This window comes from Agelaius phoeniceus, chromosome 1, assembly GCF_051311805.1.
Source record: "Agelaius phoeniceus isolate bAgePho1 chromosome 1, bAgePho1.hap1, whole genome shotgun sequence".
Lineage (NCBI taxonomy): Eukaryota > Metazoa > Chordata > Aves > Passeriformes > Icteridae > Agelaius > Agelaius phoeniceus.
Window position 1 is genome coordinate 55,132,126 of NC_135265.1, and position 25,097 is coordinate 55,157,222.

The following is a 25,097-nucleotide window of genomic DNA, read 5'->3' on the forward strand; positions in this document are numbered from 1 at the left end:
TGTCCATCTGCAGAAGCTGACACTCAGGATTATCTCTTAATGAACTGCTAATATTGTTACCCTCTTAAGCTATCCTAAAGGGTGACTGCTGGGCAAATGTCTTTTGTGAATGTCACATGATGAATCTGTGGAAAAAAATTAAAAAGTTTTCTATGGGTTTTTCGACAGGAGACTTTAAAAGCAAAAGACACTCTTCAGGAAGCAGCATCCTAGAACCATCATTAGGTATGTTTTACGGTTCATCAGGCATTTTAGCTGTTATAAACTGAATGCCCATAAGGATTGAGTAATACAAAGTGGAATTTCTCAGCCTGTGTGGTCAGAAGGTGTAGCCTTTGCTTCATTTCCCATTGCAGCGAGAGAGAATGCACATGCTGTTTTAAGACCTCTAGGGATTTGTATGTGGCATCCTACCTGCAATGGATTTGGTGAAGTAAGAGGAGATGGAAGGCCATGCCCTGGTGACTGGCTGGGTTTCTGAGGGGAGCTGGAGGACTGTGAGGCTGGAGGTGGCTGGCTCTGGCTCTGGGACTGTGTTTGGTTCTGCTGTGGTGGTGCTGATGGCTGTGGCTGTGATTGCTGGCTCTGCTGGGTTGGCTGTGGAGTCTGTGCCTGCTGAGCTTGCTGCTGCTGCTGGCTTTGCTGCTGCTGCTGCTGTTGATGCTGGAGCTGCTGAAGATGCTGAAGCTGTTGAAGCTGGGAGTTCAGGGATGAGGTAGCTGTGAATTGAAGAGAGGGAATGAAGTTATACAAGTTTCAGTAAATACCTACTGCTTTAAAAGTATTCTGGATAAAATTCTGGTTCTGTTACTTTGAGGGGCATACAGCTTAGAGGACAGCTGGCCCTAGACTTCAGGATGTGGGAAGAAATTATTCCCACCAATAATAGTCTGTGGTTCTGCCTGTGTAATTCTGTGGTAAAGAGCCAGACTTCCCTGGGGGCAATGAAAGCAAACCTTTGAAAGGGATAGAGAACTGCCACAGGATGGGGCTCAGAGCTGACCAAGAGAGGCTCAGATAAGCTTACCAGTGAAGCCAATGGGAATATTCTCTACCTATAGAAGAGAGGAACAGATTGTCACTGTACTTGTAAGTATAGCAAGAACTCATAACGTGAACCAGTGCTGTTATGTAAAGGAGGAGAAAGCCATAGTCATAAAATAAAGGGTACTTTGCAAAGAACTTTGACATGTTATTATGCAGTAGGTATCAGGAAATAAAACATTCAGCTGCAAAATTTCTTGTGCGATGCCTAGGGAGCAAAAAATACATAATAAAATGTGTGTCTCTCTGAAATAAGAACTGTTTCTTATAATTCACATCTAAAAGTTATAAATTCCTTCTTGTAACTTGCACTGCTCACTTACTCCTGATAGTTAAGATCTGTTGTGTTTTGCTAGCATATGCTTCAAACGTGATGTTTGGAAGTGCATGGCTCACATCAACCTGCTAGCACAAAGGGCAAACTTTATTTCCCAGAGACACTTTCAAATTGACTAGGACATTCATTAAATTAAGGAAGACAGGAAGTGTGTCATAGGGATGTCACTAAGGAAGAACAGCTTTAAGTTGCATCAAGAGCATCACAGAAGACTGATGCTTTCTGGGATTATGCCCTGAATAAATCACCTCGGTCTCCAGACATAGAGATGTTAATCAACATCTTAAGGGTTGAATTAGTTAGCTATAAGATCCCAAGAAAAACAGCTTGCAAGGTCATTATGATATTTTTTGCTCCGTATATTGCTTTGCCAGCACCACCCTGTATTCTAATTTCTATCCAGAGAAGCAAAAGTAAATTGGGAATGAATTAAATTTCTTATTTTTAAAATGGCCCTCAGATTTCATGGCCAGAAACTCTGTTGACCAAGTTATTTGTGGACTGGCAGATTAAGCCACATCATCTCCACTTTCTTTTCATGCCGACATCCCTATTTCAGCTTTCTAGATGTCCATGGCCTGAGGCTGAACCTGAGGTCTTGGTGCAACTTATGAAATCAGTGAGCCATAAACTGGAATAAGAAAAAGAAAAAATAAAAAGACAATGGAGAAGGATGAGGCAGAAAGGGTAAACCAGAAAAAGCTGTAAGAAGGAAAAGTATAAGACTAGATAGGAAGAGCTGTTGGCTCTCCATTCCCATACTCATAGCTGCTCTAAATTTTCTTCATCCGATGCAGGAATCAAACTAGAAATATGCTTTAACAAGAATTATAGCCATGTGTATGTGACTTCAACAAAGAATCCTAATAATACAGAGGAGGACTGATAATACCAATATATTTCTATCAAGAAAATTATTCATAGAAGTTTTGTGTTTCAACACAAAGCAGAGTGACCATCAGATTAAAAACATGCATGTTATCTCAAGCAAAAGAAATCACCCTGGAGAAGTAAGGGAATACTCCCATCAATTTCCCAATGAGAATTTGAACCTAAATGCCCCAAATCCAACAGGGTAGTGAGTGGAAATATAATCCAAGGCATGTGAGAACAAAGAAGGTGTGCATATAAGAAAGTAACTGCATAGATTATTTAACGATTCATAGCACGAATCATCTCAGATGGCAAGGAAAACCATTCACCAATTCTATCTGTAGAAGCAGAAAGACCCTGACCATTCCCACAAGGAAAAAAGTAATCTACACCAGTTCTTTCTATTGTGCAGGCCATTCCTTCACCTATGATTGCTTAGCAGACTGGATGAACCACTGATAACCAGAACCAAGACTTCAAACTGACCCTTACTGCATCCACAGACTCCAACACAGAAATGAATTAAATGACATCCCACAGAAGCATAAATTCTAAACCACATGGCTCAGAAATGAGGGACTGTTTTATATTGTGTGTGCACAATTGGACAGGAGGAGACACAGCCTTCTCATCTTGGACTAGAAAATCTTTGCTTTCAATACTGGTCAATACTTGAATATTGGTGAAAGCAGGAAGATCAGTATTCCACCATTCACTTTTGTACTGGAAATGGAAACATTCTTGCTGAGGTAGAAGATATTCCCTGAAGGATAATCTGATTAATTACTTCATGGAAAATTTTCCAAGTTTGTTGTCAGCAACTGCACAAGATTATTCAAACACGAAATTATTCAAATAACTTCTTGTGTTTTCATGTCATTCCTTTAAAAAGCCTCTCTGAAGTCCATCATCAAGCTGAGCTATAAATTCCATTGAAGTGGCTTAGAGAGGTATGATCATTTAATATGCTGTTGCTAAACCAACAAGGAATTGGAAGAAGGACTGTTAGATCAGAAAAGGTGTTCTGAAAGCCACACAGTAGGTGTACCATGAAGCTGGATTTAGGGCTCTGGATCATGCCTGTGTCTGGTGTTCATTCTGCCAGATTGCACTGCCTCTCACAATGTGTGTACTATCCACAGCTGGGGTTGTGTCATATTATTGTTTGCAATCAAATCCAATCCAACTCCCAGAGCTGGCTTGCATAGCTCATCCATTATAAATAGTATACCTGTCTAGCATTTGTCACTTTCTGCAGAGCTTGGAGCCTGATGGAATTTCAGGTGGTACAACAGTGCTATGTCTGCATGTATAAAAGATAACATGCACTGCCTACCTCACAGGAATCTTTTTTATGACTTACTGGCTAACAGCTGGGTAAAAATTTGACATATTTTAGTGAAAAGTGCTACTTTCACAATTGCATTCAAGAATTAAAAAGGCTTGCAAAGAATTGCAGAAAGTTCTTTTCACGGTTAAAAAGTTCAACATAAAGTACATCACTTTAAAAGAGACACACAACTAAAAATGTATGCAAGCAATAAAAAACTATGAGGAAAATCCTCAAAAGCTGTGTGACATTTCAACTCTCCCTAAAAAAATATGTGTTGGATATATACCAGGTATCCAAGATGATGGTAAATATAACTGATATCTATGAAGAAACAATGGAGCATGGGGTTTCAAAACCTATGGTTCCACAAACTTCTTGCTTGCTGTGGTGTTGTGGCAGACTTTCCATGAGATCACCCCACAGTTTATGATCCTCCTTTAAGCAGATTATACTTACTCATGGTATCAAAGCATTTGCATTAGAATAAGAGGCATGGAGTTAAGTGGTGGAAATCAATTTTCAAGAGGCAGTGAAACCAAACTTTCTGATCTCCTAGGTCATCTACTGCAATACTTGTCACAGATCTCAGGCTACTTTGTGAATTAGACAAAGTTATGACCTAAGGTATATACTCCTCCTTGACTTTCTTTGGGGATACCTCAGGCATAGTGTTGCCATGCATTTACAATATTCGCACAAAATGTGTCATTTCATATTCTATTCCTCTGCTGGTTACCTACACAGGAAACTAAAATGAAATGAAAATGCCCTTCTGCCAAATAGAGTGTTACAATGGGGAAAATTCACCTCTGAGGCAACCATGCTGAAAGAAGCAGTCTGATCCATGACAAGGGGATGAGTGAAGCTTTGTTGTAGTGGGCAAACTGAAGAGGCTCTGTCTTCATTTCCCAACCCGGATTAATGGAAAATAGTAGCAATTGTCTCCTCTGGCTAACATATTGTGACATAAGTAGGGGAATATCCCTGGTTTTATTTTCGGCTAAAACATATATTTAAAGTTTAATCATGATTCTCCAAAAAGCAAGGAACATAAGTGTGCTCACAAATGTTTATATAATGAAAACAATTTAAAATTAGGACTCCTTTTTCACCTTTCCTCACAATATAAACTCAGATTCTTAAGACCTCTACAGCACTTGGCAGAAGATCAAATTAATATTCAGGGATTCAAATTATATCTAGAATCTGCTCTTGTGGATAACCTTCATATAAATTCTGATTTATTTTGTTAATGTTTTGTGCATGTTTGTTTCTGTGTAAAGAGGAATGAGGGGTAGGAGGAATAAGAAACAATTTTAGCTTACAAACAGTTGTGCCACTCTAGCTTCTCTCCTCCTATTTATGTAATTCATAGTTGTTCTTCAGTGCCTTGATACAATGTACAATGGACTAAAAAGAAGAAAATCATACATTAAACCTTTTCCTATTTGACTGAGCACAGAACTTGACTCCTGCCATTTCAAGGGCTTAATGCCTTTTTCCACTTCCCCTGTAATGGAGAATGGATTTGCATTGCCTTAAACTGAAAAGTGTAACTAACTTTAGCATCTGGACTTGCGTTTGAACTGACATGGCTCGCTTTTTTTTCCACCCTGTTGTTTCTCTTCTAATGAGGTTTATGCCTTTCTTTTCTTTGAAACAGATTTCTAAAGATTGAATACGCACAGTGAACAATCTAATGCAAGCCCGCATTTACATTCTCTCCCCCCTGGGTAATGAGGGGTAGGTTAGCCAAATACCCGTGTTTTTCAATATGCTTGGATTTTTTTTTTTGAGAGTAAAATGTGAGTTCTTTTAAATATGTTAGCATCCTCTTTGTGAAAAAAAAAAATCCCTGAAGGGTTGGACTTGTGGCTGACGACATGAGTAATTGGATACAGAGCATATTCTTTCTGAATCATTGGCTCAAATTCAGCCTAGGTCAATATAGGGAACAAAAGTCATCACACTTTAATGGTGCTTTTGCATGTTTTCTAACATACAAAATGTTAGATGTATTCAATGTATAGAAGTCTTATTTATACACAGATATCCACAGAGAGCCTGCCTGCATTAGAAGAAATTTGCCACAGTCAAGGTAATAAATTGATGGTCTCACAACATCTAATGAGGAAGATCAAAAAGAGTTGAATGGCATCAATTGGCATCTCTATCTGCACTTTCAGCAGAGAATAGAAAGAGTACACGGATCAAGTCATCTCCTTGCTCCTAAAGGTCATCCCTCAAGGTTACAGCTGCAAAACACAGATGGGGTTATGGGAAGAAACTTGCCAGTAGTCCTCTGCACCAATTCTGCAGATAAACAGAGGACTTCACTTTCTAGTGTTGTTGTATCCAGCATTGTTCATGAGCACTAAATTCACTTTAAAGAATGTAGGCAATAAAAAGGAAGTATTAAGAAGAACACCATCATAATTTATATGGTGCCTGTGGTATCTCTATGTTTTGATGAATGCTGGAGCTTCCCTGAAAAATGATCCACTGCATTAAATAAATCTGACTATTTTTTTCCTTACCAAACTTTAAAATGTACAATAATCCACTAAAATCTTGAGGGGAAAAAAAAGAAGAAGAAGAAGAAGAAGAAGAAAAATTTCTTAGGTGGAGAGCTTGACTAAGTATCAGGACAAGTATACTTGGAATAATTTCCATTTTAAGATAATCTAGGGGCCATTTTATGACAATATTCTGTGAGTAAAGTTCCCTGAGTGTATTGTAAAAATTGCATTAACCTATTTAAAATGCCCAAAGGCAAGAACAAGCTGGAGAAATTAGACTTTAATAAGCCATTTACTTTCTCAGTTCAAATGGGACCTTAGGTCTCATACTGTACAAATGGTTGAAATGTTAACTGGAGTTGGGGTATCATCAAGACACAGGAGATCAATCAGGATGGTTTATCTTGGGATCCTCATTCAAAGACAGGCAATTAAGCATAATATGACAACACTGTAATTGTTTGAATGCCAAAGTCTTTGTGTCAAACAAGTAATCTAGATATGCTAAATTCCTAAATTTTACCAGTCAATTTTTTTTTTTTTTTTGTGAAAACATGACTCACAGATCAGGGGTAGGATCTTCCAATTAAGTCCTTGTGCCAGATAAGAGCAGTTTCCTAATTACAGAGTGCAGGACCACTCCCAGACCGTCTAAGAACAGAATAGAAAAATCAATTAAAATGGCATGGTATTCCTACACAGTGGATTTCCAGACCATATTGAACCCATACCAATGTTTCTGTGGACCAGAATTTAAGATAACCCCCCAATTCATAGGAAAAAATCTTCAGGACTCCATAGCAAGAAACTAATTGACAGTGAAAAGATTATCATTTAAAGGCCAACAGAACCCAATGTAAGATTTCACAGCTGAATATGACAGGGAATGGATGAATGACACAAAGAAATTAACTCTGAAACAACAGACTGCTGACTCAGAGAACAATGACCATGATTTATAATGGACATAAGACAAAATCTGGGCATTCTCAGCATATACAAACTTTAGTGTGAGAAACTGCAGCTTATTTTTGTTCTCCTTTACTTTTCAGATGCTGTAACATTGATGGGAATCATAATTTCAATGGAACTTATGCAGACTAAGTGTTTGACATACTCAAAGTAGCAATACTTGTAGAAAAAGCAGCGCAACAACATACAGCCTCAGAAGCCTTGGAAGAGGTTGTGCAGAATCCTGTCCTACAGTTCAGAGAGTCACAAGTCCCTACCCCACCAGGTATCCTGCCATTTCTCCTGGCAGTGGGCCTATGTGAGGCTCTGGGGCAAAGTCTCATCAAGAGGAACTTGTTGAACTCCTTGGTGGCTTCAGAGTGATTTTGCATTCTCTCAGGTAATAGATCTGCAATTGCATCCTCTATAATTGTTTATGGTAAATGGCTCTTTGGACAAAGAAATATTTCTCCAGTTGTAGCTTCAGCAATGGTTCTTTGAAGATCCGGAATTACAAGAAGTCTCCTCAAGGAGTCTTTGAAGTGAGTGATGTTTCCTTAAATAAAAATAACATTACTGTAAATGAAATGTACCAGGTATTTTGTATATGTGTGTGTTTGCAGGGTTTTTTTTAAATAATGTGATCAAATAACGAATCAAAATATTTGTGGTTTAAAAATTTGTGGTTGGTCTGTATGCTGAGTTTGTGAAAGTGTCCTGGGAATGGCATAGGAAAAATGTCACATTATCCCAGCCCCAACCTAGAGAAGCAATACAGGCTACAGTATCCAGCAGGTGACTTGGTATGAGTGTTTGCTTTCATGTCTCAGATGCTCATTGTAACCATGTTTCTAATTTTCACTTCCAGTCTTTTCTGAAAGAAAAAGACTTGAAACTCTTTTCTTTTAAGAACTCTAAGAGCCAAGCACCTGTAAATTCTGTTTCTGTGTATGAATTCCAGCCAAAGAAGTTAGCTGAACAGCAGTGAGAAGAGGCCATGGAATGACTCAGAAAACAGCAACATATACACTATAAGGAGAAAGGGAAAAAATGCAGCACAACCCTCTTATTTTCTTTACAATCAATAAAACCACAATAGCAAGTACAAGAACCAGGTGCAAAAATGGCAGTTCTACCTTGCTGCACACAAATTCTCTGCCAGAGCAGTGACTTGAGCTTCAACCTTTTTAACAGGCCCTGTTTTTCTCGATAAGGCCTTGAACATCTGCTTTTACCAAGACATGAAAAATTTTAAATATCAGTAACAAGGTAAAAAAGGTGGGGGAGAACACAAAGCAAAAGAAAACACATGGCTGCAATGCTCCCTATCCCTGTGTAGGGACTGAACGCTACTCATCAACAGCTGGGACACAAATGCAGTACTATATTGAATGTGGTATTCTTCACCAGGCATAGAAGAATAAAAATGAACTAAAAAACTTTGTCTGTGTCACAAGGGGCATTGCTTTACTAGCTGTGGTCCAGAAACAATCTCAAGCAAAGTTGGTGAGGAAGTGTTGTGCTAGATGCTGTAAATCACTATGTGAGTAGCAGATAGAGGTGTTCTTTGCTTATAAGAGGGATCAGTGTTTCTCTACACTATGCAACTATTTCCACACCAGAAATTATGGAAGAGCTGGGAGGTGAACTTTAATTTGGTAATCTGTCATACCACAAGCTATTCTGGAATGTATGTACCACCAGCAAGGTGATGTTTGCCTGTTGTTGACTCTCAGTAGCTCTATTTTGCTGTCTTTAAGAATCGTCCATGATTTCCAGTATTTGCCATGCATAATTAAGAACATTGCATTTAGTTATGTGTATTTCAAAACATACCATAGTATCTGTAGCTGTTTTCTTTTTGTGATATTTAAGCTGACTACAGGTCAATTTGAGGCAATCTGCTTATCCCTTTTTCTAGTTTGTTTTACTTGCAGAGATATTCAAAACAAAGATAAAGAATAGGGAAGCAATGGTTCTAGACTGTGCAGTATTTGTCACAGATGGACTGACTGCTCAGTTTCAGCTTGCAGTAAAATGAGAGTGGCTGCATATGAGATTTCTTTCCAGTCTCTACACTTCATCAGCCAAACATCTTGCTGCTTCAGATGCTACTCCTCGTTTGGCTGTGCTTGGCATCTATCACCTTTGTGCAGCAACAGTGAATTAGCGGCTCTTTGCGTGCTTATGTGCTCCCCGTCTACCGGATTTCCTGCTCACCAATGGAATAAACAACCTGGTTATTCACATACAGCTATATATTCTACTACTCATCAGTAAAGAATTTGGATGGGAGACTTGGGGAGAAGATTTCATAGTCAATCCTCATTCACAGGCCGTGAAGTCAGTCACACTTCTATTAGGATGAGACCCATGCACAGCTGAAGAGAAGCACTGGGGAGTCCAGAAAAGCAGCTGCATTGCACTGCCCAGTCAACGCATTGTACACATCATGGCTTCCAAAAGCACATAGGAAACCCCATGCTGTTGAACACTGAAAAGTAGCAGTTAAGAGCAGTCCTTTAAACAAACTCCATCAAGATTTTACTTTGGCTCTTAAGTTGCTTCTTCAAGGTTAATTATTTTTAATTTGAAAGGAACATATAGACATTAATAAAAAGAACTTCCACTTAAATAATGTATTTATTTACATGGAATGGGAGTCCCTAATTATAGAAGTAGAACAAAATCAAAAGGACATAAAGGAATCATTTTGGATTGGCAAAAAATATATTCAAAAATTATTCACTGTTTATGTGCATATATTCAGTCTGAACAGAATATTGGCACCCTTTTGATGCAGTAACTAATACTTTATCATCCTTATCAATGAAAATACTTGTTTTTCCAGACCAGCTAATGGAAGAAAAACTGAATTTGGTTGCTAACCTGTGATTGTCTGAAAAAACTAACATGAAGCTAGTCTTTGCCTTCCTTAAGGCAATATTGTCCCAATTTTAGTATTCAGAATAATGAAATATTTAAAGTAAGTGTTTGTGTCTCATCAGCTGTGTTAACTATATCAAATCTCAATGACACTACAAAACGTTACTAATGCATTAAGGCTGTTACGCATATTAAATACATCTGCTATTAATAGCATCCTTTTAAGAATTATAGAGGAATCCTCCAGAATTTGCTCTAAAAATACAGAGAATTCATAAGAGAATGTATCCTAACAAGCATATTTTATTCACCCTATAAAAACATACTGGCAGTGATGCATCTGGGTTGTGTGAAGTTTCCAAACAACTACAATTTTCTTTTAAAAACTCCTTCTGTTATGTTTGACCTTTTCATAAAATAATGCAAAAGCTACCTCAAACTGTAGAGAATTAAGAAAATTTTTAGGATAATGAAAATACTGGTCATAATGTGAAATTGATTGCTAATGTACAGCCATGATATTTGGGGGTTGGAGGGCAAGAGGAGAAAATTTGCTGTTCACAAATTTCCTTGTTTTTGAAATTAGTGAATTCCTCATCCTCTTGCAAAAGCCCACTGACTAGTGTAGGTAGAAATACCACACTGTTAGTGTAGTAATTATCCCTGCTCTATTTACTGTACTAAAACACCACTCCAATGCCAATTAAATGGTGATGAGCTTGTTTCAAAAAAGTGTATTTTAATGAAAAGCCTGGACCATTCAACAGTACAAAACAAATAAATACATGTCAGTGCTGATACAAGATCTAACTTTTTGCTTAAATTAACTTCTAATTTTAAAAGTTAGTGGAAAAAGCACTAAGCAAGTGGGATGAACTTTCTGTCATGGCAACCCTGCAAACAAAAGTTGGCACAGTTAATGCACATGGAAATCTGAAACCACTACTTTAGATTTGTTTTGCCAAGTTTTAACTAAGTAGATACAAAGACTGTTCCTTTCATTTTCAGTGCCAGGGATTTTGTCTTTACTCTGTTGACTTTAATAGCTCGCTCAGAAGCTTGGAAATGAATGTTTCTTCCATCATCAATTTAAAACTTTTCCATTTGCCAACTACTAATGTTTATTCTACTGTGTGTTTTCAATGAAGATTAAATGAATATGGGTCTCTTTGATTTTCCACCCGGGTGCCAGGGAGCATGGGGTAAACTATTTTTTCATCTCATCCTTGAGACAGAGCCAGGTCCAGCATAACATGACCACAACACTACCCATTTTCTCCCCTCTCTCCCGAAGTCTTCAAAAATATGGCCAGTTTGGGACTCATGTTTGTCTAGAATCTGCCTGGAAATACCAGCTCTGCAGAGGTCCTCCAGCCTTCTATAGGCTATGGCAACTTCTATGGCCACCATCTCCAGTGGTTCCTTTCAAGAAGAACCTTCTCTTTGTGCACATAAGGCCGCAACAGCTTCTCTTCTCTACCAGCTGTAGACACATTTACTTCTTTATAGCTTATGGAATTTTGATGGCACTCCAGCAATCCTCACCTTTGAACGGGAACTGAAGCAAATGCAAATCTGGCTAAACATTATTGTCAGAAAATAATATTATAAATGTGATTGTGATAAAAAGCTGTGCAAAAATGTGCAAATTCCTGCCTTTATTTTTTCAGGAATGTATAGGCATGTTTTTTTGCCAATAGCTACTCAATCAGTAAAGCTTTTGAGAAATGAACCAGGAAATACCTAAAAAGATAAGACCCATAAGTGAAGGCTAGTGTTCTCTAAGCAATCATCCAGTGCAAAAGATTTTATTAAGAGGTTTGCAGCATACACTGGTGACTGTTTTATGTATCTGCATTATGGATCACATGGATTTGCAACTCATAAAGAAGCTAATGCCAGGAAAGCATCTTATGTTTTAAAGTTTTACACTGGAAAATTAATAGTCGAAGCCAAGAACATAAGACCTCAGATATTTGTGAATCAACACTGGTCCACAGACCAGTACAGACAAAAGCAGAAGTAATTTCCTTTTTTTTTAATGCAGCAGTATCCTTAAATGGATTAATTCTAGCACCTCTTAATCATATCTCACAGTGAAATGACATCTGACGTCGTGCAAAATAGCTTCAGCCAGGAACTTTGCTGGTTTAACTGATATCACAATGATTTTCAGACTTGATCACAATATATCTGCAAAATAGATAAGCTTTAGATGTCTGCATGATTCTGTCACTTTCTTCAGCTGCAACTGCGAGTGGCCTTTTTGCTGTGTACTGTCTAATGGGTGTCTTGCAGACCTGCATCTCACTTGACTGAGAGGACTCTGTGTTCCCCCTGTCAACAGCCCAGAGAAGACCACAGGGAAAATGTGCAAGGCACCACCTGCATCTTGTGCCAGCAGGGGTATGAATACAGAGCACATGCCACAGAGCAGATCTCTCCTGCTGAAATTTGGAAGAATGCCATTGGCTTATGTACTGATCTGCAACTTTTATTTTCCCACAGAACACTTTAATCAGAAATCACTTTCATAATTTGTAAACACTGCCAAATGTTTGATTCCAGGCTGTTTAAGTGATCAAACCTTTGGGTAGAAAAATAAAATAAATAACAATCAAACCATCAAACAAAGAAAGCAGTTATAAATAATTAAATATGCTGTTCTGACACATACTATTCCCATCTGGATGCTGTGCTTCCATGATATAAAGCACAGCTTTCCTAATTAGGAAAAAAATAAATTAAAAAACATCCTGTATGACAGAACAAGTCAGATCAGAAACAGGGATTTAGGACTGACTGTCTTATACATAAAGATCAGCACCTGGGAATCCACTTCCTATTTTTGAACCTATCAGACCTGCACCACCTTGGGCACAGCAGTTAATCTCACTGCCTCACTTTCCTGTTCTATGAAAGAAAAAGAGGGATAATAAACTTCACTGCCCTCACCATAGGAAGCTAAATTAGTGAAGTACAGCAATGTGCACCAAAACCCTCAAAAAGAAGGGGGTCAAGGATACACAAAATTTTATTTCCCTTGAAAAAGATTGTTGTAGAACTACTGCCTACATGGTGTTAATAAGAGATAAATGATTTAAAAGCACCCATTGTTTGTTCTTACTTTTTGGTAATGTCTGGGTAATGCTTTTACTCCCAGCAGCTCACAGAACTTTTTGAGACCTACAACAAGCAGGATGTCTTTTAAGCTGAACTCTCAGCTTAGGCACACTTTAAGCACTTATCTCACACTGGATTGAAAGGATACCTCAGACTGAACACCACTCCCAGATTTTGTGGAATATTAATAGTTAGATTTCATTACACACCTCTATGAGCACCTCTGTAATCAGACACACCCCAATGGAACTCTCTAAACTAAACTAGTTAAAGATCAAAAAAAATAAAAAAAAATCCAAAAGAAATGTCACCAACAAGGCATCAAAAATAATAAAGTAATTCCTCCAGTGCAGAAAGCTAGGCCAGAAAAACAGGAGGATGACAAAAAGAAAATAAAGAAAGGAAAACAAATTCAAGGGCAATAACTATAGGACCCCAGTGGGCTTGTTATATGAATAGTCTGCAGGCAAACACATCCTGCTGCTGTGATGCTTCATAAATTCTATCATCTTGTTAAGAAGCTGAAGACTACTGACCTCACTTCCTCTGCTAATGAGCCTGTGCTGCTTTGTGCCTAGACTTTTATGATGCTTATGAAATTTGAGCCATTGTGTGAGCCTCCTTCCTTCATACACCAATGATGCCTCCCAAATTATTACAGAAGGACAAATGGGAATTGGAGACTCTTCTCCCTCTTTTGTGCAACAGTCCCTTCTTTCCCTCTTCCTAAACACTTCTAACATATTTTTCAGGCTCTCAGGACCAGCAATGCTAAGACTTGCTTGGTTTCCAAATATAGTACAAGTAATCATAGTAATAAACCAAGAAATCTGAGTAGATTTTATGATGTTCACATATAGGTATGACATTTATACATGCCAGAAAGACCTTCATGCATTATAAAGCATGTGCAGGGAATATTCAGCCATTTTGTTTTAAGAGAACACATAGCAAGTGTCAAAAGGCCAAAGAGAGAGCAGCCACAAAGGTGTTTTGGAAATACTCTCTAAACACAAAGACTACTTAGGCTATGTATGCAAAAGCTGTCCTTCTTGGAGCTCAAAATAGGAGAAAACAATTACTCTTCTTAGCGCTTACTTTTAAAGAGCAAAATATACAAAGGCAGCTGAGACAAAGTCCAGCCCAGCTGGCTACAGCCACATGATCATGAAAAATCCAGTGAAAAGCAGGCCTGTGACTTGTCCTTTTCCATATTTTGCATACTTTTCTTCCCAGTCTAAAAAGGCACAAGACAAATCAAGGCAGTTCTTTTGTCTTTACACATGACAGGGCAAAAATGAATTCACACCATAAAAAAAAAATGGGATGGTTGTCTATCAGCTGCCTAAAGCTTTGAGTGTTCAGTAATGTAAGTATGTACCAAGGATGTGCCTTTAAAATTTTACAGTATGAGACTTAAAAAAAATTTTAAAAAATCAATCATGATTTCCTTCTACTATCTCCACAGAAATCACTGGCAGTGGGAAAAAACCCCCAAACCCTCAGACGCCTTTGTTCCCACAGACATCCTCTTACCCTTAAAAGCTAAAAACCTCCAATGGTTACCTCTTGTGGCTGGTAGATTACATTAGAGATGTCCTTGCTGAGTAGCCTTACCTTTAGCATCTCAAAACAAAAATGTTGTAAATAAAAATATACAAATCAACACAGTTGATGAGAACAGCAAGACCAAACTCTTCTTCAGGTTTCACAGAGCAATGAGGACAGTGTAATAGAATTTGCATTTCTGAAACAGTGAGGAAAATGCAGCCTTTACTTACACAGTTCTAAGAGCTCTATGTCTTTTGGATATGACCTTCTCTTTGCTTCAGTTGTGCCACTAATGCTGCTCTTTAATTTGCTTTGCAACCCTTAATAGATAACACAGCAGTCATCCACTGTCTAGACTTCCTGTCCTTTCCAATAAGGAAGGTATGCAAATTCTTAGTACAGTACACAGCAATAAAACTTCAAATAAAAGAGTCCAAACCAAACCAAAATAAAATACTGTAACAAGTCAAAAAATCCTAATTTCTTCCTGCTTTTTTCATAGCTCCCACATGGGATCAAATATCATCTTTATTGTGTCGTCACTCTTATTAAGCAAAACCAGCTTATATTTAACAATTTCGTTATTTTCTTTTCTATGGGACATAAGATGACATTAGGAGCCTGCTGAGTGTTCTCAGACAGACCCAATCTGTTCTACCTTGCACAGCCCAGTGACCAACTTGACTGATATTCCAGAATGGCCCTGTGGAGCATTAGGTACGCTACCAGCTGCTCTTCATGTCTTTGTGCCAGGGACACTGCACAGAACACTTACAGGAGGAAGGTGCACAGGCCTGGAATATGGGAGGGAGGGAGGGAGGGAGGGAGGAAGGAAGGAAGGAAGGAAGGAAGGAAGGAAGGAAGGAAGGAAGGAAGGAAGGAAGGAAGGAAGGAAGGAAGGAAGGAAGGAAGGAAGGAAGGAAGGAAGGAAGGAAGGAAGGAAGGAAGGAAGGAAGGAAGGAAGGAAGGAAGGAAGGAAAGATCCAGAGTCAAATGTGAGTGGCACAGATATAATTCTTTATGAAGTAGCAGGTAAGATTGATTTGTCAAGGGTCAAAAGGCTAGGTCAAACTCTGCTCATTCGTCAGCTGAATGTCATTTTTGTTTTCCCTGTCACCAGATAGCTTTAAAAAAATTGCACCTCCTTCCTCATTATCTAGGACTTGGGTCCCTTCCTGCCATCCAGTATTAATGAAACAGTGCTTCAAACCTGGCCTTCATCTTTGAGGCTCTTCTTCATGTAATTCTTCCCTTTCTTAAGTATTACAGACTGAGGACAATTTTAAGAATTGCTTTCTCACACAGAGTAGTCGGAAAATTGCTGCTACAGTGAGAATGGTTTGAAAACATACATGCCATATAAATGTCAGAATAAACAAAAGTGTAACTAAATCATATCAGGTCCAAAGCCAACACAATGATGTAACTGAATCATGGTTAAATCTCTGCAACTCGTGGAATCCTTAAAAAACAAAATTATACAACATTTGGAAATAATTTATGAAAACCCCACCACCACACTTTTTGTTATAATTACTAGCTATACTCAACTGGAATAATGTTAATACTGAAATTATCCATCAATTTACTGTGAATATGATTTATATGTGCCTGATTCAGGTAAAAATATAGCAAATAATTCCCTAAAAACTAAACATCTAAATTAATTGAAGTTAAATTACACTTATGCTGTAAAGTTTCAGCTGGCTTGAAATGGGATGCCACCCAAAGGATGCTTCATCAATAAAACCATTTTGTGTCAAAGGTAACTTTAGGTATCTTCTGAATTTAGATAAAGACAATACTCGTGTGTTTATTCAGTGCTTTTCACAAAGGGATCTCAGAGTCAATTACAAAAATAATTAAACCTCCTCCAAAGAAATATCTCTGTGTTTATAGGAACAGAATCAGGAACCATTTGGTGACAGAATGAGAGGATTTACTAAATTAGTTTTCATTAAACACATTGCTGAGTAGATTGGTTTAAATATGTTAACTGATTGACACCTCCTTTTATCTAGAAAAATGACCTTTTAAAACATTTATAATCACTCTTGAGCAAAAACATCCTGAAATTCTGTGCTATATTGGCATAGAGCAACATTTCATACAAGTCTAATTTCCCTGCATAAGCAAATGAACGTCTGTGAAACTATCTGCTCAAATGCCATCTCAGACAGGGAATTCAAAATGTTTCATGAAAAAGATCAGTTTTAACTGTGAAAAGCATTTAAAAATAAATGACAGTTCACAACAAAATAAAAGATTTCAAAATGCTTTGTGTACTCTCCATCTGCAACTTGAGAGAGCTTTTTCCAGGCCTGGCGGCTGAAAGAGCACACACTAGTTTGCTTCCAGCCACAGACAGAGGATAATACCCATTTTAAGTGTACAGAATTCAACTCACAGAGTAGTGAATCACATAATTATTTAAAATAGCACAAGAGGTTTACAAGTTGAAAGTAATTAGTTAATCCAAACCCTGAGAGCGCCTGGCTCTCATGTGATAATCAAAAGCCAATGGTGATGTCTGAAACAGATCAATTTTAGGAACTTCTGGTATTTTTTACCCTGACTGGGTTTTCAGGGCATGCAAAATATGATGTGGTTTCAAAATGTTAGCCAAAATAACTCAGTTTTGATAAAACTATAGGAAATTTCAACAAGATAAAAGATGGACAGTGAAGAAAAATAAAGAGAAAAAATATTCTTATACAAAACTAAGTTTTCCTTCAGGGTGTTTTTTCACTCCAAAGTTCCAGTAGCAACAGAATTTAACTTCTGAAGTTTGAGGTCAGATGAGAATGGCAATAATTAGAATTTGAACAGAAGGCTTGGCATTAAAATAATTTTGCTTAGAGCACCATGTTTGACTGTACATTGCTTGTCTAGCCATATTGCAACATGGACATTCTTCTGCATGCAAGCTGCAGTGTATCAGTTTAAAATATGGAGCACTCTACATCACTAATGTGGGAAGCAGAACTAAAAGATTATTCCTAGTATGCAGATAAAAGTATTTGTAAAACAAAGTTGGGCTGTGTCTAGGAGAACCTGTGTTTATTATGCAAAGTGACTGATTATATTAAACCAGCTGGGTTTTGCATGGGTCCTTGTTCACTGAAATATTAATGGGTGACATTTAGCTAAACAGTACAACAGAACCCTGATAATGTGCTGAGAACTGTCACCATAAACACACTTTACTTCCTTCAATAAATACTAATTCATAGCAGGTTGTTACCAAACTGCCATGCTTTCAGCTGAGAAGTAACACACTTCTTTACTACCCACAGCTCTTAGAAATTACACAATTTTTTTTTTTTTTTTTTTTTTTTTGCTACATCTAGCACAGAAACTAAGGAAGCAGTGAGTCTTTTATCTCTCAGGCAGGAGTAGAGAGCATGGTTAGATCCCTGTGGATATCACAGAGGCAGCTGCTCTCTTCAATAGTCTGGAAGAAACACAGATTGTCAAGCACCACTTCCAGGTGAGGTGAAACACAACGTTTCAGCTCCATTAGTGCATTGGTCCCCTCAATGAGCTGAGGAACATTTGTTAATTGCACAGAACACAATAACAAATGCTACATATTTTGTGAAGAAGACAAGATGCTATGTGAACCTTCACACCTACTGAAGTTCAGTTAGTTCACCTGTGGCACTCCGCTCTTTCTTCATACACTGAACCTGATGCTTAGTTCCTTCCTTTCATTAAAAGTTACCTTTGTAATTTTCTTTTGTTTATGTCTTGCCTCCCTCTTTTTCCTTTTATTCTCTGGTTCCTCAGGGATCCCTGTATGGATTTTCTGGCAACCATCAGTCACCACCTTTACAACTGTCATTGCATGAAACTGAACTAAATGAAAAGCATCCTCTCAATTTTGGCAACAGCAGTTTGAAAGCTGTCCATTGAGTTGAATTTAAAATTAAAAAAAACCAAAACTATGCTCTTTTCTATGTTATTGAATGTTTCAGTTTCACAAGGAGACAAAGAACAAAATTTTATTCTCATCTGCTTGAGGACTCTTTCATGATTTTTGGTCTTTCAGTTGGTGTATAATTATATACTGAAGGAAAAAACAGTAGTAAGCTGCTCTATCCTTTTATAGGATATTAGAAAAACTTTCTTCTCACTATTGCTTTAATCAGACACTAATGGCATTTCTACAACCTTCCTTGCCTGCCTGGTTCTTACATGTTATTTTTAATACTGATGCTCCTGTAACTGAAACCCATTTCTAAGCCAATTTTTCCTCACAGAAATTTGTCCTCTCACCTCCAATTTCTTTCTTTTGCTATTTTCTGCGGTATTATGACCATGATAATAGCTTTTCTATTGTGACATGAACAACACTTCTCTGACTGAATTAATTCTTCTGCTTAGCTCTGTGTCAATTCTACAGTTCGCAGATCCATGTAACACAAGATACCATCACTTCTCTCTGTCATCAGAGTCTTATGCCAAACCCATTTCCTAAGTGGCTGGGTACCTTTCCCCCCCATCCTATGGCATATGCCATCCCACCTCATCCCCAATCCTGCTTTATATTTCGCGCATGATGTGGATTTCTGCTTTCATAATTTTTTGAGGTTTTGAACCTTAATATATTGACTGAACTGAACTGTATTCAATTGCTTAAGGTTGACATTTTCTTAATGAAATTTACATTAACTTGCCAGTCCAGCAATCTTACAGCTCTCTCCAGTCATTACTTGGCCAAGATACTACCTGAATGTCCCCCTCTAATCTCCTATGATGAACTCCAGGTTTATGGCAAAACAGCATAAAATGACATATGTGTTCTGATCAGGATGATTTATCTTTTTCAATACCTCCCTACCTTCCGTGGCTGTACTTTAGGAGTCCTCAAGACAATCCCAAAACTCTACACCATGAATTCTGCAAATAAATCCCAAAACTGGATTTTCTGAAGAATCAAGGAACCAAGAAGCATGGACTTTGCAAGACATAATGGAAGGGTCTAGAAGGCTATAATGAGAGCCATTAAAATAAACCTGTGCTGTGAGCAACAAGCAATATAGAGATATTATTAGTTTGGCACCTATTCTGGTTTTGGGCAAATTTGGGAGGAAACTGCCAAAGGAATCCCTCTAGAAAGAAGATTCAAGTGGCCCCTCTCCCTACTGGTTTGGGAAAAGATTTCCTTGAAGAAAAGTAGAAGAAAACCTGTTTATTTAACAAAGTATTTACAAGCATAAAGAATGAATAATATTTAATAATAAAACCTCTCACTATTCTGAAGAGATGACAAATTCTGAAAGTCCTTGTCATGGGCTGTAGCTTGGCTTGCTCAGTCTCTTATCAGTCCCTCCTGCACTGGAAAATGCCATGTCCCAGGCCCCAGTGGGCCACAGGTGTGAGCTCCTGGTGTTTTTCTGGATTTTCAGTCCAGAGCAGGGACGATCAGTTCCAAGAAAAAAAACAAAAAACTACAGTCCAGGGAACTTCTCTGCCTCAGCTAAAAATCCTAACTAAAAGCAAAGGGGAGCTCTCTCCCACTGTCTGTCCATGCTGCAGACAATGCAGCTCAGGAGCAGGATACAGGGGAGCAAGTGCAGTTTCTGATAACAAACTCTGTGCTTCTTCTCACCCCGCTTCGCTCTCAGAAGTCTTGAAGGTGCAGAACTTATTATCCAGCATAAATAGAACAGACAATTGGGGATACAAGCATCATAAAGTCACCCTAGGATAGCATCAGAAGAGGTCAGAGCTAGGCAAACCCAATAAAATGAACCTTGATAGCAATATTGTCCCAGAAAATGAGGTGTTTAACAGATTAATTCTAAAATTTACTTTGGAAAAAACTCTGTACACATAACCAACAACTGATGAACTCAGACTTCTTCCACCTGCTTCAGAGCAAAAATCAGCCTATAAAAATTAAAAGATCACAAGGGGTATTCCCACTACAACTTATTCCTACCCGTAAGATTTTTTTCTGTCATTACGCGACTCCTACTTATGTGTGAGAGAACAAGCAGAATGTGAGGAAGTGAACAACAGGGCAGAAGACTATGAATATTGCTTCATTGCATTCTAACATCATTTTTAGCACTGAATTGAAAGGTCTCTAAATACTCAAACCATGAGCCAGATGATGCAAATATCACTTGAGCGTAATTCTTATTCACTGAGGGAAATTTTCCTGAGTAAGGACTGTAAGAACTTATAAGGTTCCCCTGTTACAAGATTATTCTTTATGCCTCACATGTATCATGAATAGTTGGGGCAGACAACTACATAAAAAAATCATTTAAAAAAAGATCATGGATAGATATGATTTCTTAGAATTGGGATGTAGGGCTTTATAAGTACTTTAATCAGAAAGCTATGCATTGTACGAATTTGTTGCTTTCATTTTCACACTAAATGGAGAATTAATATGACTACTTTCATTTGTCATAAATGCATATAAGCAAGGCTGAAAGACTAATATGCAGAGACCTGAAATAGATTTCTTCAACAGGAAACCTTTGCATTTTTGCAGTAGTAGCAATACTGCTATTTTAAGAAATGAGGATCAAATTAAATGTTTACTCCTGTGACAGCTTTGCCAAAAATGTCACTTAATTTATGATCAGTTCACAATTTTAACTGTCCTTTCGACAATGGATGATATGTGCATTAAAGTAGTCATAATAACCTGTCAGTAAAAATATCCTGTAACCCATTCATAGGAAATAAATGCTTGCAAGTTCAGCAGCTCACTTATGTACTAGCAGAATAGTTTCTCCCATTAAGTGGTGTAGCCAACATCTCCAAAAAACAATTTCATTTTGACCTAATGTGCTAACTGAGATTTTTAAGAATTTTTTTTTTAATTTACAGAATTCCTTTTTGGAATTCACCAAATACCATTCTTAACATACAGTCATTGATTAGAAAATTGTTTGCTGTTGCCCTTATATCTCTCTCCTAGAGAAAAAAGCAACTATTCATCTTTGACATAGGAGTTACTATGAATTACCTAAACTCAGTAGTGCGCAGAAAGTGAGAGGCTTTCCAAATACTTTTGGGGACAGGATTCAACAACCTAAAGCCTGCCAGTCAATGGATTGCCACTGTAGCTAAACTTCCTCAGGATTTGTACACCGTCATGTTCTCTTTCCCCCTTCAGATCTGCTCTCCCCCCTGCTGCAGTAAGCTACTGTTTGTAGGATCAGGCCCACCACACTGCTCTTGCTGTTTAATCTCAGCAAGCAGAATGGTTTTCAGGCCTGAGTCCTCTCATGATGTCACCTAACAGAGTACTGAAATCTCAAATATTATCCATCAGTCAGTCATTCCTACTGCTACTTGTCCCTCCTGGCAGGGTCACAGCACCAGCAAGGTCAGCACAATCTAAAGTACAATGTTCACTCACTAAAACAGAGCCTTGCCCTCTTACTGGCTTAAGAAATACAGCAAGTGAGAGTGAAAGCATTCAGCTTTGAACACTTTGAACATTCTGCAGTGAGATGTCACTTGCTAAGACCTTAGAAAAGAATACTTTTCTCACCAGCTAATTAATGAGATTTTTGTTTACCTTTGAGAGGAAGAATTGCCTCATTTTACCAAGACCATTACACAAAGTGGATTAAAACAATCACACAGCAGGTCTGCTGATGCCTTATTTCAAAAGCAGTATTCATGGTCAAGGCAAGCCCAAAAAGGCGACCCCAGTATCCCTGCCTAACAAGCATCCTCTCTCATACTAGCAAATTAAAGATTACTTGCTTCCAATACAACAAAAATGAGGTGAACTTAATTTTGCCTGGGCACTGCCTCTGCAACAATCAACAAGTATTTACACTGAGCATTTGGACGTTTATGGCTGAGTGCTTTTCTTTGTAAATGTCTTCTTTTAAAAATCCCAAACAAATCCATCTTGAAACTGATGGAGACCCATTGAAGACAAGTTAGAAAACCAGCTAAATGTGCATGGACAGTTACATAAAGCCAAGGTTAGGTGAGGATATTTCTCTCTAACTTCAGATGGAAGTTTGTAATGTTGGGGGGAAAAAAGACTGTTCTTGATTCCAGCCCCATATTTAATGCCTCCAGAATTAAGACCTGTGTTTTCTCAGGACACTAGTTATTCAATCCACATTTCCAAGTACAAAGTTGGCTACTCTGTCTCTAATTTACTAAGATTATTGGTAAAGTTATTAAGCACATGTCCTGGATGTGAGAACATACAAACCCCCCACATCTCCACTGAGTTTAAATAGACTACTTCTAAATTATGGATGTTAAGCAACATTCTGGATGGATCCCTAAAGACTTCAATTATGAAGAAAAAAATGCCCTTTCTACTGTAGCCAAACTTCATTCTCAACATGTTATATAAAAAGTCCTTTTCCTTTGGTTAAATGGACCTTCTTTTATTCCTATTTTTTTCCTGTACTGTGCTTTAGGTACATATTATTTAATTTACCTGGGGTGTTTTCTAAACATTTTCATGTTACATTTAATTTAGAATGCTTTATCCTTTGTAGATAGTTTAGGTTTTATATCTTATTATCTTGTATTTTACTACAACAAATTTTATCCTCTGGTGAAGTGCTCAGTTATAAGGTTCTGGGCAGGGATGGGGCAAGGAATAAGAAAAATAATCTCTTGCAACAATTACTTGCTTTGAGTGTACTCTGAATGCAAACCTCTGAAATATACCTGCTATTATAATTTTCACAATGATGTAAATATAAACTCATTAGCATATTCAGTAAGAATAAAGACACTTGATTAAACATTAGCAAAAAATAGCAAGTTTTAATGCAACAGTTTACAAAAGTCCTAATATTGTTTAGGTTTGGTTTTTCTTTTCAGAACTGACCTTATTCAATATAATACTTTTAATTAAGGGTGTTCTCCAACTAGATATTGTTGGTGGCACACAGATTTCTGTACAGCATGTACCTGTTGACCAGAACGATATCTATATATGCAAGACAGCTATCAGAACAATAATAGACAGGCCATAGCAAGAGACAGTGAAATAAAATGTTTTCATAATTAAAAAGAAGAATGATCAGTGGTTTGTCTATTATCAGGAAAAAGTGGAGTGTTAATTATTCTGGGAGGATACTTGGTTTTGATCAGTTTTCTAGCCTTCTAATGTTATAGTTTTCACTGTATTGTGTATTTTCTGTTATCCAAACTCTGAACTCATTTAGCCTGCTGCTGATACTCTAGACTGAATGGCAGGGATCAAACATTCATAAAACAATTGCTTTGTCTTGCTTTTTATTATTTTGTTCTTCTTGGTACAGCCACTGCTTTAAATGGAAAGCTGACTTATCTAAACTCAATGAAAAGAACTGCCCACTCCTGTGGCAGCTGGGGAGAGGGTTACAGCCTACAAAACAATTTAAAAAGATGTTGCAAATTATTGCAATGCAATTGATGCTTCTACTTAAACAGTAGCCCGGGGGCCATCTGCAGGATCTGATATTGCTCTCTGCATATTGGAGCAACAGACTTGTGTATCTCAGATGTTTGTTTTTGTCTTGCTTATGCTCTTTCTGATTACAGCACTTACTGGTTAGTGTGATTTTTCCTTCCTCGTCTCTTCTCTACACCCTCAACTGTGCAACTGGCTTTGCTGTGAAACCTATTCCTGATTCTGCCTCTGCAGCATTCCTCTGTTATTGAATGTTCTGGGTGTTGTTGTTGTTGTACGTCAGAAACACAAAGAATTCACTAATAAAGATACATCTTGAAGTAAAGCCTGTCCACTTATGACGACAAGACATCCTTGAGCAACTCCACTATTTTTCTCCATTACATCAATTTACACAGCTTCATCCATTCGTACATTCTGTGTTTAGGGCCTTATCCGGCAGCCAGTTCTTGCATGAAAAATTTATCAGTGAGATTACTGTCAGACATCATTTTCTGAAGGAGGTCAATGCTGGGGACTGGACATTACAGTAGATGGATTCCTGAACCAATGCAATATGGCAAGTTCTGTATCCTGACATTCAAAAAATTATTTGCTTTTCAGCTGGAATGGTGCTCTACTGCCATAGCAGTCTGCCCAACTGAACTGAACTTATGGAAGTTGCCTTTTTGCATGTGACTGAAATTACTTTAGTATACCACTTTACTTTACAACTTATATTACTTTAGTGTACCTAACATTCTTTGGTGTGTTCTTAATGAGAATTATGGTAGGCCTGGTCCCTGCCTCATCAGTTCTTGGTTGCTGATATAAAAAGGGCAGCAAGGAAGCTGTCCCAGATGGGCATCTGTGACTTCTCCCTCTTTTGTCCCAAAATATACCCTATGGTTCTGACAATTCAAAAAATAGGAATTAGAATGATAATATGCAGGCATAGCTATGGTACATTGACTTGGTCAGGTACATAACCATTAAAAGGTTTTGTCACTCCGTCTCTGGTACAACACAACTTCAGGTTAAGGAGCAATCAGTTTAGTTACCCTTTTTCAGCTTAAAAGTAACAACAGTACATTT

General features: G+C 37.8%; 1 protein-coding gene across 1 annotated transcript in view; it reads right to left on the bottom strand.

The window, feature by feature from the left end:
- POU6F2 (POU class 6 homeobox 2) overlaps positions 1–25,097 on the bottom strand; it is a 308,911-nt gene that overhangs the window by 93,188 nt on the left and 190,626 nt on the right. Inside the window, exon 5 of the mRNA XM_054644613.2 lies at positions 415–719. Within this exon, the coding sequence (XP_054500588.1) occupies positions 415–719 (305 nt within the window). The remainder of the gene's footprint in view (positions 1–414; positions 720–25,097) is intronic.